The 13,928-nt window shown below is 38.4% G+C and overlaps 1 protein-coding gene across 6 annotated transcripts in view; it reads right to left on the bottom strand.

Moving 5' to 3' along the window:
- Positions 1-13,928, bottom strand: part of ATP11C (ATPase phospholipid transporting 11C) — a 170,275-nt gene that overhangs the window by 74,198 nt on the left and 82,149 nt on the right. For all 6 annotated transcript variants that reach the window (XM_027533066.1, XM_027533065.1, XM_027533063.1 and 3 more), the window contains 2 exons: positions 12,602-12,682; positions 10,338-10,445 (listed from right to left, as the gene is read on the bottom strand). In XM_027533066.1, the coding sequence (XP_027388867.1) occupies positions 10,338-10,445; positions 12,602-12,682 (189 nt within the window). The remainder of the gene's footprint in view (positions 1-10,337; positions 10,446-12,601; positions 12,683-13,928) is intronic.

Raw genomic sequence — 13,928 nt, 5'->3', positions numbered from 1 at the left:
CCCTGTGGCAGCCCAGCCGTGCAGGAATTTAGAGTCCACGGAGGTACTGAAAGCATCAACATCTACAGCAAACTCCAAAGCCAGCCAACTCCTGACCAGACTGACTCAATCCCCAACACTGATGGACTGGCTGACAGAAGAGGTATGACCACTGCAGACCAGAAATACAGGTTACCTGCCTCGATCTCTAGCATTCTTTTCCATGCACTGTCCATTAAAAACATGAAATGCACAAAACCCAGAGAAAAATGACCTATCATCAGATTTTAGAATTAAGAAACAGGGATAGAAAATTAGCTATGAGTAAAATACTGATATATTTATTGGAGGGAGTTTCTGGTTGTCCAGTGGTTAAGACTGCATTCCCAGTGCAAGGGGGCATGGGTTCAACCACTGGTTGAGGTACTGAGATCCCTCATGCCTTGACCCCTCCCCAGCAAAAAAGTAAGTATTTACTGGAAAACACAGATAACATATATGTGCAGATGAAGAATTTGGGCCAGCAAGATGGGAACTTAAAAAAAAAAAAAGCAAATAGAAAAGTGAGAAATGACAAGCATGGCATGAGAGATAAAGATGTCCTTCAATGGGCTTATCAGCAGACTGGATATGACAAAAGAAATCATCAGTAAAACTGAAGAAACTCTTCCAATATTTCTAATGCCAAAACCCATACCCTTTCCCTTACAAATGACTATGCTTTTCCACTGGAATTCCTCAAGGCCTGCTGCTCTTCTCTATGTTTTACATCAGTTCAGTTCAGTTGCTCAGTCGTGTCTCACTCTTTGTGACCCCATGGACTGCAGCATGCCAGGCTTCCTTGTCCATCACCAACTCCTGGAGTTTACTCAAACTCATGTCCATTGAGTCAGTGATGCCATTCAACCATTTCATCCTCTGTCGTCCCCTTCTCCTCCTGCCTTCAATCTTTCCCAGCATCAGGGTCTTTTCAAATGAGTCAGTTCTTCGCATCAGGTGGCCAAAATATTGGAGTTTCAGCTTCAACATCAGTCCTTCCAATGAACACCCAGGACTGATTTCCTTTAGGATGGACTGGTTGGATTTCCTTGCAGTCCAAGGGACTCTCAAGAGTCTTCTCCAACACCACAGTTCAAAAGCATCAATTCTTTGGTGTTCAGCTTTCTTTATAGTCCAACTCTCACATCCATACATGACTACTGGAAAAACCATAGCTTTGACTAAATGGACCTTTGTTGGCAAAGTAATGTCTCTGCTTTTTAATATGCTATCTAGGTTGGTCATAACTTTCCTTTCAAGGGGCAAGCGTCTTTTAATTTCATGGCTGCAGTCACCATCTGCAGTGATTTTGGAGCCCAGAAACATAAAGTCTGACACTGTTTCCACTGTTTCCCCATCTATTTGCCATGAAGTGATGGGACCAGATGTCATGATCTTAGTTTTCTGAATGTTGAGTTTTAAGCCAACTTTCTCACTCTCCTTTCTTTTATCAAGGGGCTCTTTAGTTCTTGTTTGCTTTCTGCCGTAAGGGTGGTGCCATCTGCCTATCTGAGGTTATTGATATTTCTCCTGGCAATCTTGATTCCAACTTGTGCTTCATCATGTTTTACATGATTCCACCCAAATTTCTATTTCCACCTAAAACATCTCCTCTGAGCTCCAGGCTTGACAATTCCATCTGGCTATCTAATAAGAATCTCAAAATGAACATGGCCCAAACCTATTCTTCTCCCAGTCCTTTCCAACTTATTTAATAGCACCAGCATTTTGTTTAATAGCACTACCTAATACAAGTAGTTGCTCAGGGCAAAATCAAGGAGGCTATCTTTATTCTTTTTTGCTCTTTTTCTCACTCTCTCCATGGAATACATCAGTAAGTCCAGATTTTATCTACAATAAATATCCTGAATAGATCCATTTATCTTGATCACGCAATAGGAGGGACAAAGTTGTGCTTATGAGCATGGACGCCACATCCAGACTTCCTTCAATTCAAATCCCAGCTTTCCCACTTATAAGTTATGGACAAGTTTCTTAACCTCCCTATGCCTCAGTTTCATCATCAGTAAAGAGGGGATAACAAAAGTACCTATTTCATAGGACTGTTGTAAAGTAAGGATTAATGAATTAACAGAATGTAGAAGGGAGTGCCTGGCATATTTATGTTACATACAAATGTTAACAAATATTTCTATTTTTATTGTTATTGTCTTTTCTACTATCACCCTATATAACCTTACATTTTGCTTATACTACAGCAGTAACCACCTAACAGGTTTCCCTCATTCTACTTTTGCTCATGCCTCTACTTTGCTTGGGCTTTCCAGGTGGCACTATGGTAAAGAATCAGCTTACCAATGTAAGAGACATGGGTTTGATCCCTGGGTCAGGAAGATCCCCTGGAAGAGGACATGGCAACCCACTCTAGTATTCATGCCTGGAGAATTCCGTGGATAGAGGAACATGGATGGCTACAGTCCTTAGTGTTGCAAAAGAGTCGGACACGACTTAGCAACTGGGCACACTAACTACTTTTCTTAATCTTCAAAGTTGCCTTTTTTAAGAGTAAGATCAAGTCACTCTCTAGCTTTGAAACCCTTTAAAAAATACCCAGTGCACTGAGGATACAGAACAAGTCACTCTCCTGTTCAACATGAGTATCCACACTCCCCAGCCAAGCAATCACTCGAACACTTTTAGTTTATAGGCATCTCTTTATAACACAAATACTCCAGAAAGGGCTCAATCAAGCAGCATTTCACACAACAGCATCAACTAATGTAACTGAGATTATACCCGGCTGAGGTCAGCCAAAGATAAGTAGCCTAGTGAGAAAAGGTGGAAGATGGGGGTCCTTCTAAGGCAGTGGGGGTGACAGCAAAAACAGAAAGAGGAAATGAGAGAAAAGGAGAGAAAAGTGGGAGACTTTATTTACTTTGCAATTTTATTTCATAACCTGGAAGCAACAGATTTAATAATATGAATCATTTATGCTGCCTTTGGTTCTTATGTGAACAAAAAGCTGAGTTTCTACTAATGGTTTGGAAACTTCAGATCCTAACCACTCCAGTTCATCACAAGGCCCTCCCTTCTGGGATGCGGAAAATAGAAAAAAGAGTGGGAGAAATACAGTCTATGTCAAACTTGGGTAACTCTCCCAGTCTGTGGCCTTCCTCCCATCATTACTATAAGAAGGTGTAAGATGGTTTACTTATTGCTGGGGATATGGAGAACTTAAGCTTGAAATTCTGGGTATTAAGTAAATAATTCAGCGGTGATAATAATTGATAAAACAATAGAGAGGACAGTATCATTTTGTATGAACTCATACCACAGCCCTGAACAATTCTGTTTCACACATCTTCTTCCCTTGCTCTGAAGAATTTGATTTCCATTAACTTTCATATTGTAATTCATATTCATATAGAAACATTCTTTTAACAATAACACAACACTGACAAACAATTTTGGAAGATTAACACAATTGGAAGATTAACATAATTGACAAACCCTTAGCTACAATCAAAAAAAAAAAGACTCAAACATCTGAAAAAAGAGGAAACCACAACTGATGCCAGAGAAATAAAAATTTTACGATTATACAAGACTACTACAACTACATGCCAATTGATAAGTACCTAGAAACATACAACCTACCAAAGCTGGATCACTGAGAAATAAAGAAATCTGAGCAGATCCAAAACCAGTGAGAAGACTGAAGTAGGAATCAAAAATCTCACCCAAAAGATAAGCCCAGGATTAGATGACTTCACTGAAGAATGCTACCCAGCATTTGAAGAAGAAATAACAATCCTTCCTAATCCTTCTAAAGAATCAAAGAGGTAGGAACACCTTCAAACTTATTCTGAGCCCAGCATTATCCTGATATTATCACCAGAAAAAGACACTGCAAGAAAATGACGTACCAATTTTCTCAACAAATAATGATACATTAAAATACTAACAAATTAAAAATCAGTAACATTAAAATGATCATGCTCCATGACCAAATGAAATTTATTATTGGGATCCAAGAATATATATGAAAATCAATCAATATAATGCAGCATATAAACAATGTGTTGCATGATCATCTCAGTTAATGCAAAAAAGACATTTAGCAAAATTCAACACTCTTTCATGATAAAAATATTTAATAAAATAGGAAGAGAAGTAAATGATCACAACCTAATGAAAGTCTAAAGCTACTATCACACTAAATAGGCAAAGACTAAAACCTTTATCTCTAAGATCAGAAACAAAGCAAGGATGTCCACTCCAGAACTATTATCAATCATTGTACTAGAAGTTCTGGATAGAACAGTTAGACAAGAAACAAAAAAGGTATACAAATTGGGAAAGAAGTAACATTATCCTAATTTGCAGATGACATGATTTTATACGCAAAAAAGCCTCTAAAAATTCCACCAAAAATGTTAGAACAAATTAATTCAGCAAAGTTGCAGGAACTAAAATCAACACTCAAAAATCAGATGCATGCCTATACATTAACAATGACCAGTCCAAAAAGGAAATCAAGAAAACACTATCCTTTACAATAGCATCCAAAATGATAAAACACTTAGGAACAAACTTAAAGAAGTTAAAGAGTTGTACACTGACAGTTACAAAAGCACTGCTAAAAGAAATCAAAGAATACAAAGCAAATGGAAACATATTTCAAGTTCACAGATTGAAACACTTAATACTGTTAAAATGTGTATACCATCCAAAGTGATCTACACACTCAGTGGACTTCCTATCAAAATACCAATGGCATTTGTTTCAGAAATAGGAGAAAAAAAAAAAAAAAAACAAACTCTGACATTCATATGAAATCTCAAGGGACCATGAGATCTTGGAAAGATCTCCAAAAATGATCTTGAAAAGGAGAAACGAACTTGGAGGTCTTGCATTCCCAAATTTCTCCAAACACACTAGAAAGCAACAGTAATTAAGACTGGCATAAAGGCAGATACCTAAGACAATGAATTGAAAGCTAGAAATAAACTCTTGCACATAAGGTCAAATGACTTTCTACAAGTGTACCAAGACTATTCAATAGGGAATGAGAGTTTCTTCAACAAACAGCTTTGGGAAAACTGGGCATCTACTTATAAAAGTATTGATAGAGTTGGATTCTCACCTTAGATCATATACAAAAATTAACAAGAAAAGAATGAAAGATCTAAATGTCAGACTTGATCCTACCAGACTCCTAGAAGAACATGGAGAAAAAGCTTCAGGACATCAGACTTGGCAATGATTTCTTGGATATGACACCAAAAGCACAGGATAAAAACCAAAATTAGAAAATGAGAATACATGATCAAAGAAAACAATCAATAGTGAAAAGGCAACCTACAGAATAAGAGAAAATATTTGCCAATCATATAGCTGACGAGGAGTTAATATCCAGAAAATAATCAATAGTGAAAAGGCAACCTACAGAATAGGAGAAAATATGTGCCAATCATATAGCTGATGAGGAGTTAATATCCAGAATATATAAGGAACTATCATGACTCAATAACAAATACCCCAATTAAAAATTGGGTCAATGACTTGCTTCCCTGGTGGCTCAGACGGTAAAGGATCTGCCCACAATGCAGGAGACCTGGGTTCAATCCCTGCGTAAGGAAGATTCCCTGGAGAAGCAAATGACAAACCACTCCAGTATTCTTGCCTAGAAAATCCCACGGACAGAGGAGTCTGGTGGGCTATAGTCCAGGGGGACACAAAGAGTCAGACACGACTGAGCGATTAACACTTAACACAAGGACTTGAACAGACATTTCTCCAAAGAAAATACACAACAGTCAATAGGCACATGAAATGATGCTCAACATCACCAATCATTAGGAAAATGCAAATGCAAACCACAATGAGATATCACTTTGTATCAGTCAGGATGCCCACTATCAAAAGAACAGAAAGTCCTCAAGAGGACCGGGAGAAGTTGAAAGCCTTGTGTATTCGGCACTAAAGTAAAATGGTACATCCATTATGGAAAACAGTATGGAAGTTTCTCCACAAATTAAAAACAGAATTACAATACAATCTAGAAATTCTACTTCTGGGTATATACCTAACATAATTCAAAGCAATAACTTGAGCTATTTGTACACCTGTGTTCACTGCAGCATTATTCACATAGCCAAAAGGTGGAAGCAAGCCAAACGTCCATCAACTGATGAATTAATAAAGTGTGGTATATACATACAATGGAGTATTATGTAGCTTTAAAAAATGGGAAATCCTGTCATGTGAAGATATTATACTAAGTGAAATAAACCAGTCACAAAAGGACAGATACTATACATTTCCTATCACAGGAAGTATCTCTCTAAGGTAGTCCAAGTAACAGCAACAGAAAATACAAAAGTGTTTACCAAGGGCTACAGGCAGGGTGAATAATTGTTTAGTGGATATAGAGTTTCAGTGTTATAAAATGAAAAGGCTCTAGAGATCTGTTGTACAACAATGTGAATACTTAATACCACTGAACTGTATACTTAAAAAATAGTTAAGATGGTAAATTTAGTGTTAAAGTTCCACCATTCTATAGATAAGCAGATTGCACTCATTTCACATGCTATCAAGGTAATGCTCAAAAACTTTCATATGCTAGGCTTTAATATTACATGAACTGAGAACTTCCAGACGTACAAGCTAGATTTAGAAAAGGCAGGGGAACCAGAGATCACATTGCCAACATCTGTTGGATCACAGAAAAAGCAAGGGAATTCCAGAAAAGTATCTACTTTTGCTTCATTGACTATGCTGAAGGCTTTGATTGTGTGGATCACAACAACCCATGGAAAATTCTTCAAGAGATGGGAATACCAGACCACCTTACCTGTCTCCTGAGAAATCTGTATGCAGGTCAAGAAGGAACAGTTAGAACCAGACATGATGGAACAATGGACTGGTTCAAAATTGGAAAAGGAGTACATCAAGGCTGTATATTGTCACCCTGCTTAGTTAACTTATATGCAGAGTACATCATGTGAAATGCTGAGCTGGATGAAGCACAAGCTGGAATCAACACTGCCTGGAGAAATATCAACAACCTCAGATATGCAGATGATACCACTCTGATGGCAGAAAGTGAAGATAACTGAAGAGCCGCTTGATGAAGGTGAAAGAGGAGAGTGAAAAAGCTGGTCTAAAACTCAACATTCAAAACATGAAGATCATGACATCCAGTCCCATCACTTCATGGCAAACAGATGGGAAAACAATGGAAAAAGAGGAACAATGGAAATATTTTCTTGGGCTCCAAAATCACTGCGGACGGTGATTGCAGCCACAAAATTAAAAGATGCTTGCTCCTTGGAAGAAAAGCTATAACAAACCTAAACAGCATATTAAAAAGCAGAGACGTAACTTTGCTGACAAAAGTCTGTAGAGTCAAAGCTAAGGTTTTTCCAGTAGTCATGTATGGATGTGAGAGCAGGACCATCAAGAAGGCTGAGTGCCAAAGAACTGATGCTTTCAAACTGTGGTGCTGGAGAAGACTGTTTAGAGTCCCTTGGACAGCAATAAGATCAAACCAGTCCATCCTAAAGGAAATCAGTGCTGAATATTCATTGGAGGGACTAATGCTAAAGCTGAAGTTCCAATACTTTGGCCACCTGATGTGAAGAGCTGACTCACTAGAAAAGACCCAGATGCTGGGACAGATTGAGGGCAGGAGGAGAAGGGGACGACAGAGGATGAGATGGTTGGATGGCATCACCAACTCAATGGACATGAGTCTGAGCAAACTCGAGGAGACAGTGAAAGACAGGGAAGCCTAGTGTGCTGCAGTTCATGAGGTCACAAAGAGTTGGGCACAACTTAGTGAATGAACAACAACATAGATAAGTATTAATAAAAACACAGGCATTAGAGCCTTAATATTCTTTAATTGTGAAGGACTATCATTTATTTTTCTAATTGTGTTCTTATTTTTTATCCCAATATCACAATAAAGTAAAAATAAGTAATATCTTAAGACTAGGATACAATATTTGTAAAAGACATATCTGATAAAGGACTGTTACCAATTTTCACAATATGAAAATGAGCAATCTGATTAAAAGACTGGGGAAAAGACCTAATAGACACCCCACCAAAGAAGATATTCAAATGCAAGTAAGCATATGGAATTATGCTCATTAGGGAATTGCAAATTAAGACCAAAATGAGATATCACTGTACAGTCTTTAGAATGGGCAAAATCTAGAATACTGACACAAATGCTGGCCAGGATATGGAGCAACAGAACTCTCATTTACTGCTTATGGGAAATGCAAAATGGGTAGCTATGTTGGAGATAGTCTGGAAGTTTCTTATAAAACTAAACACGTTCTTACCATTGATCCAGATAACACTCTGGTTTTTACCAAAATGAACTGAAATCTTATATTCACACATAGAGCTGCATATAGATGTTTATAATAGTTTTATTTCTAATGGCCAAAACATGGAAGCAAGCATGATGTCCTTCAGTGAGTGAGTGACTATTAAATAAACTGGTACATCTAGACAATGAAATATTATTTAGTGCTAAAAAGAAATGAGCTATCAAACCATGAAAAGATGGAGAAAACTCAAATGCATGTTACTAAGTGGAAAAAGCGAACTTGAAAAAGCTATATACGGTATGATTTTAACCACATGACACTAAGAAAAATGCAAAACTATGGAGACAGTAAAAGGAAGAGTGGTGACCAGGGGTTGGAGGGAGGGATGAACAGGCTAAGCACAGAGGATATTTAGGGCAGTGAAATGATTCTGTATAATACTGTAATGGTGGAGACATGTCCTTATACATTTGTTCAGACTCACTGAACATACATGATCAAGAGTGAAAACTAACTAACCTCAACTGTGGACTATCACTGTGATAGTGATATGATATGTCATTGGAGGTTCACTGATTGTAACAAATATGCCACTCTGGTGGGGGGTACTGATTGTGAGGAAGGTTGTACCTGTGTAGGGAAAAGGACTGTATGTGAACTCCATAATTTCTGTTCAGTTTTGCTGCTCTAAAGTTTACATTAATTAAAATAAAATTTGCTAGGTATAAAAACTATGATTTGGACAAGTCAAAAATTTTATCAACAGGAATCTTATTGTATAGTAACAGTCAATGGCTAATTTGAATAAAAAATGAAACTGTTTGAGATATTAAAAAAAAACAATACCTTACAACTATCATATATGGTGGTGGAATATAAAATGGCATATGGCTGCTGTGGAAAACAGTTTGCTGCTGCTGCTGCTGCTAAGTCGCTTCAGTCGTGTCCGACTCTGTGCGACCCCAGAGATGGCAGCCCACCAGGCTCCCCCGTCCCTGGGATTCTCCAGGCAAGAACACTGGAGTGGGTTGCCATTTCCTTCTCCAGTACATAAAAGTGAAAAGTGAAAGTGAAGTTGCTGAGGCGTGTCCGACTCCTAGCGACCCCATGGACTGCAGCCTACCAGGCTCCTCCGTCCATGGGATTTTCCAGGTAAGAGTACTGGAGTGGGTTGCCACTGCCTTCTCCAACAGTTTGGTGATTCATAAAAACTAGAATCACCACATGACCTAGCAATTCCCCTCCTAGGTATGTACCCAAAAGAATGGGAAAGAGGTGTCTGAAACAAAAACTTGTACATGAATATTCATATCACCAACAATCCTAATAGCTCAAGCGAAGTCGCCCAGTCATGTCCAATTCTTCTCGATCCCATGGACTGTAGCCCGCCAGGCTCCTCTGTTCATGGAATTTTCCAGGCAAGAGTCCTGGAGTGGGTTGTCATTTCCTTCTCCAGGGGATCTTCCCTACCTAGGAATCGAAGCTGGGTCTCTTGCATTGCAGGCAGACACATTACCATCTGAGCCACCTGGGAAGCCCCCTAATAGCTCAAAGGTAGAAAGAAAACAAATGTCCATCAACTGATGATTGGATAAACAAAATGTGGTGGCTATATTATGCAGTATTATTTAATCAAAAGGAATGAAGTAATGATACATGCCACAACATGAATGAACCTCAAGAAGATAGCAACAAGCAAGAGAATGCAGACATAAAGGCCACATAGTATGTGATTCCATTTATGTGAAATACTTACAATAGGTAAACCCACTGAGACAGAAAGAAGATGAGTGGTTGCCAGGGCCTGGGTGAGGGAAGAATGGAGGATGACTACTTCATGGCTATGGGGGTTTACCTTTTGGGGCAGTGAGAATGTTCTGGAACTAGACAGTGGTGATGGTTGCACAGCACTGAGAATGTATGAAATGCCACTGAAGTGTACATTTTAAAATGATGTGTTCTCACTATAATTAAAAAAAAAAAAGAATGTACTACAAAACTTAATACCTTGATTTTTTCACTCTCTTTTTTCACTCGCTTTGCATTTTCAATAATGTAAACAGTGCTCTTATTGACTTCATTGTCGGCCCTGTGCCTCAGCCAATCCTCATATCCCTAGAAGAATAAAAATAAGGACATAGTCAAACTCACATAATGAAGTAAAGTTGTTAATAAATTTCTACAACCCCTTCTCTGAGTCACAGCCGATACTTATAATATTACTTTCAATGCAGAATAAAGAGACAACACTGTAAATTTTTGCAGCAAAAATGAAAATATGCTTTCAAAATATTCCTTAGGTAAAAAGCTTTATTGCATTAAAAGGTTCCTCCATTCTAGAGATAAGTATTAATAAAAATACAGGTAATAGAGACTTAATATTCTTCAGTGGTGAAGGACTATGATTTATTTTTCTAGACTATGATTTATTTTTCTAATTCTGCTCTTAGTCAAGTTAATGTTAATGTTCTCTACTTTTTAATTTGAGAGACATTTTTCCAGGTTTTATTCTCTTATAGACCAAATTACTTAAACACATTCTTCCATATTAGACTGTTGGGAGTGATCATCTCTGAGGAAATGTAATTCCTTCCCAGAGACACAGAATAGAAAGACCAAGTAGGATTATTTTGGAACAGTATCTATGATAAGTTTTAAAGATCAACAGTTAAATTTCTCCACTGACTTGGTGACAAAAGAAAATATAAATTGGTGTTCACTTTTTAGAATTAAAAGTAATGAGTTCATTTTCCTTTGGGCTTTCTTTGGTCTAGAGTAATTTAAGCCAAAAGAAGTAAGAATGGAGGAACTCCATTTGTTTGAGCACCATCTCCTTTTTTTACATCATTTTGCTTTTTTTTCCTTTAATAGGGTCTGTGGAGAAGGCAATGGCAACCCACTCCAGTACTCTTGCCTGGAAAATCCCATGGACGGAGGAGCCTGGTAGGCTGCAGTCCATGGGTTAGCTAGGAGTTGGACACGACTCAGCGACTTCACTTTCACTTTTCACTTTTATGCACTGGAGAAGGAAATGGCAACCCACTCCAGTGTTCTTGCCTGGAGAATCCCAGGGATGGGGGAGCCTGGTGGGCTGCCATCTCTGGGGTCGCACAGAGTCGGACACGACTGAAGCGACTTAGCAGCAGCAGCAGCAGCAGGGTCTGTACCTTTTCAAATATAACTGTTTGAAAAGTCTCTTGATCACCTTCCCCTTTTTCTCTCAGGTGCTATATTGATTCCTATCCTGTCCTTCTTTAGGGCAATGCTTAGACTATCACTTCATATGGGAACTTTCAGTGATGTCAGTGAGGAAACAAAGGCCCCAGCATGAACTAGTATTGGGAGTAAAATGAATCAGTAAGAGCTTTTTGAAAACCAAACAGGCTATTCTTAGAACCAGCAATTCTATGATGTTAAAGAAAGTAATCTTAACATCCTCAGGGAAATAACATCCCCAAAGTCTTTATTTAGCAACCAAACACTTGATACAATATCCTTTCAGTTCTGGGTAGACAAGATAGAAGACCAGATAACCCCAAGAAGAAAGGGAACCATGTTCTCAATATTGTTAAGCAAACCTTTATTTTGGACATTCTTTGGGACACTTTCTAAAGGACTTTGATAAGTACTGTCTAAAAGTCTCCTTGTAACCTGTCAGCTTCTGGTACAGGAAAAACATTGTTAACTACTCCTTAACCACATTTCCTGTTTCCGTTTTTCAATTTCATTGGGATTTGTCAAAACACCTCTTCAGCAGCATCAGGAAAGACAACAGAATTAAAGTATTTATACTCTTGAGTTCAGAGAAGGAAATGGCAACCCATTCCAGTACTCTTGCCTGGAGAATCCCAGGGACAGAGGAGCCTGGCTGGCTACAGTCCATGGGGTCAAAAGAGTTGGACGTGACTGAAGTGACTTAGCGCACGTGCACACACACACGCACGCACGCACACACACACACACTCTTGAGTTCTCTGCTATAGGTGGCAATTTAAAAAGTCCACAAGAATGGGAATTTTTCAGACAGATACAACACATTAAAAAATGCAATGCACATTACAAATTTACCTCCCACTCCCTGAGTGAGGTGTACCTTCTACCTACTCTCCTTTTAGGGTTACATTCCTCCCTCCAAAAAATAGTAATAAAGGAGCAAAGAAATTAAAGATGTGTCTTATAACCATTTTAATGGGTTTTCAATAAGAACAAAATATAAACTCTCATGTCAGACAGGACTGAAATGCAAGCATAATTGTAAATTAGAAATTTACCTGCTTGATGGCTGTAACAGTTATAACGAAGAAAAGTGGAAGTCCACTGGTAATTGGGCTAGTTGGTGTGTCTACTGTTACCTAAGTAAAGAAAGTAAATTGAGAGTAAAATGAAAAACCACCATTAATATGCAGTACTTACATGCTACAAACATTTCAGACAAAAATGTAAACAAAACATATCCCAGTAGCAGCATGAATGCTAACTTTCCTTAAAACAAAAGCAATCCACCTAGCCGTTAGTTTAAGAAAATAGTTCTAAATTTAGGCTTAGTTTTCATGCCAGCTTGGACTAACCCCTAGACTGAAATATATCCATTCAATGGTACTCTGTTGAGTACCATTCTGTCAGCCTTTGTGCTATTATCAGCCAGGGTCTAGAGATGCTGCTTTATTTTAAACAAGATGGAGAAAAGTTCCTGCCCTCATAAGAGCTGGCAACTTACAGTGAAAACCAGACATTAAAACAAGTTAGATTTGAAGAGTATATAGAAGTTAACTAGATGGAAGGGAGGGCATCCTAGGCGCAGTGAGGCACATATTGAAGTCTCTATGGGAGGAGGGCATGTGAGAAAATAAAGGAAGCCAGCAGCAAAAGAGCACGTGGTGTGAGAAGAGGCTGGAGGGGAAACGGGGCCAGACCTAGCAGGGCTCTCCAGATAAAGTTCATTCTTTATCTCACAAACAGTGGGAAATAATTGAAGCTTTTAGGCAAGAAGAGGTCACGTGAACAGAACCACATTCCAAAAGGTCATTCTCATTGCTTTGTGGAAAATGGAATGGAAGGGAACAAAAGTGGAGGGAGGGAGTCCATTTAGGAGGCTAGTACACTTATCCAGGTAAGAGATGATGGCTTGGACAAAGGTGGTAGCAGCAAATAAAAAAAGAAGTTCCAGAGACATTTAGGAAGCAACACTGGTAAGGAATTTCTTGTAAGTGGTGGTTAAAAATGTCTCCCAAGTATCTGATTAACATGGCTAGGTGGATGTTGTCATTCATTGAAATAGGAAATCCTGAAAGAGAACTAAATTTGAGGCAAAGAGGATCATGGGGTCACTCTCCTTTTACATAGCTCTGTGCCTTCTTGCACACACTGAGATATCAGTCTGGATTCCTCACCACATAAGCTCTCTAATCTTTCAAGTCTTAAAGTCACCTATTCTTTGAAGTCTTCTCAAGCTTCTCTTGGGTAGGAAGAAAAATCATAACTTCCACTGTGTCTGCACAGAATTTAATTTTGCTCATACTAGTTTTATGACATTTACCACATTAAATTGAGTGAATACATGATTGTCTTTTTTGGCTATAACGTAAAATTCCTTTTGGG

This window comes from Bos indicus x Bos taurus, chromosome X (assembly GCF_003369695.1).
Source record: "Bos indicus x Bos taurus breed Angus x Brahman F1 hybrid chromosome X, Bos_hybrid_MaternalHap_v2.0, whole genome shotgun sequence".
Lineage (NCBI taxonomy): Eukaryota > Metazoa > Chordata > Mammalia > Artiodactyla > Bovidae > Bos > Bos indicus x Bos taurus.
Note: the sequence above shows the minus strand (reverse complement) of the source record. Positions and strands in the feature narration are given on the sequence as shown.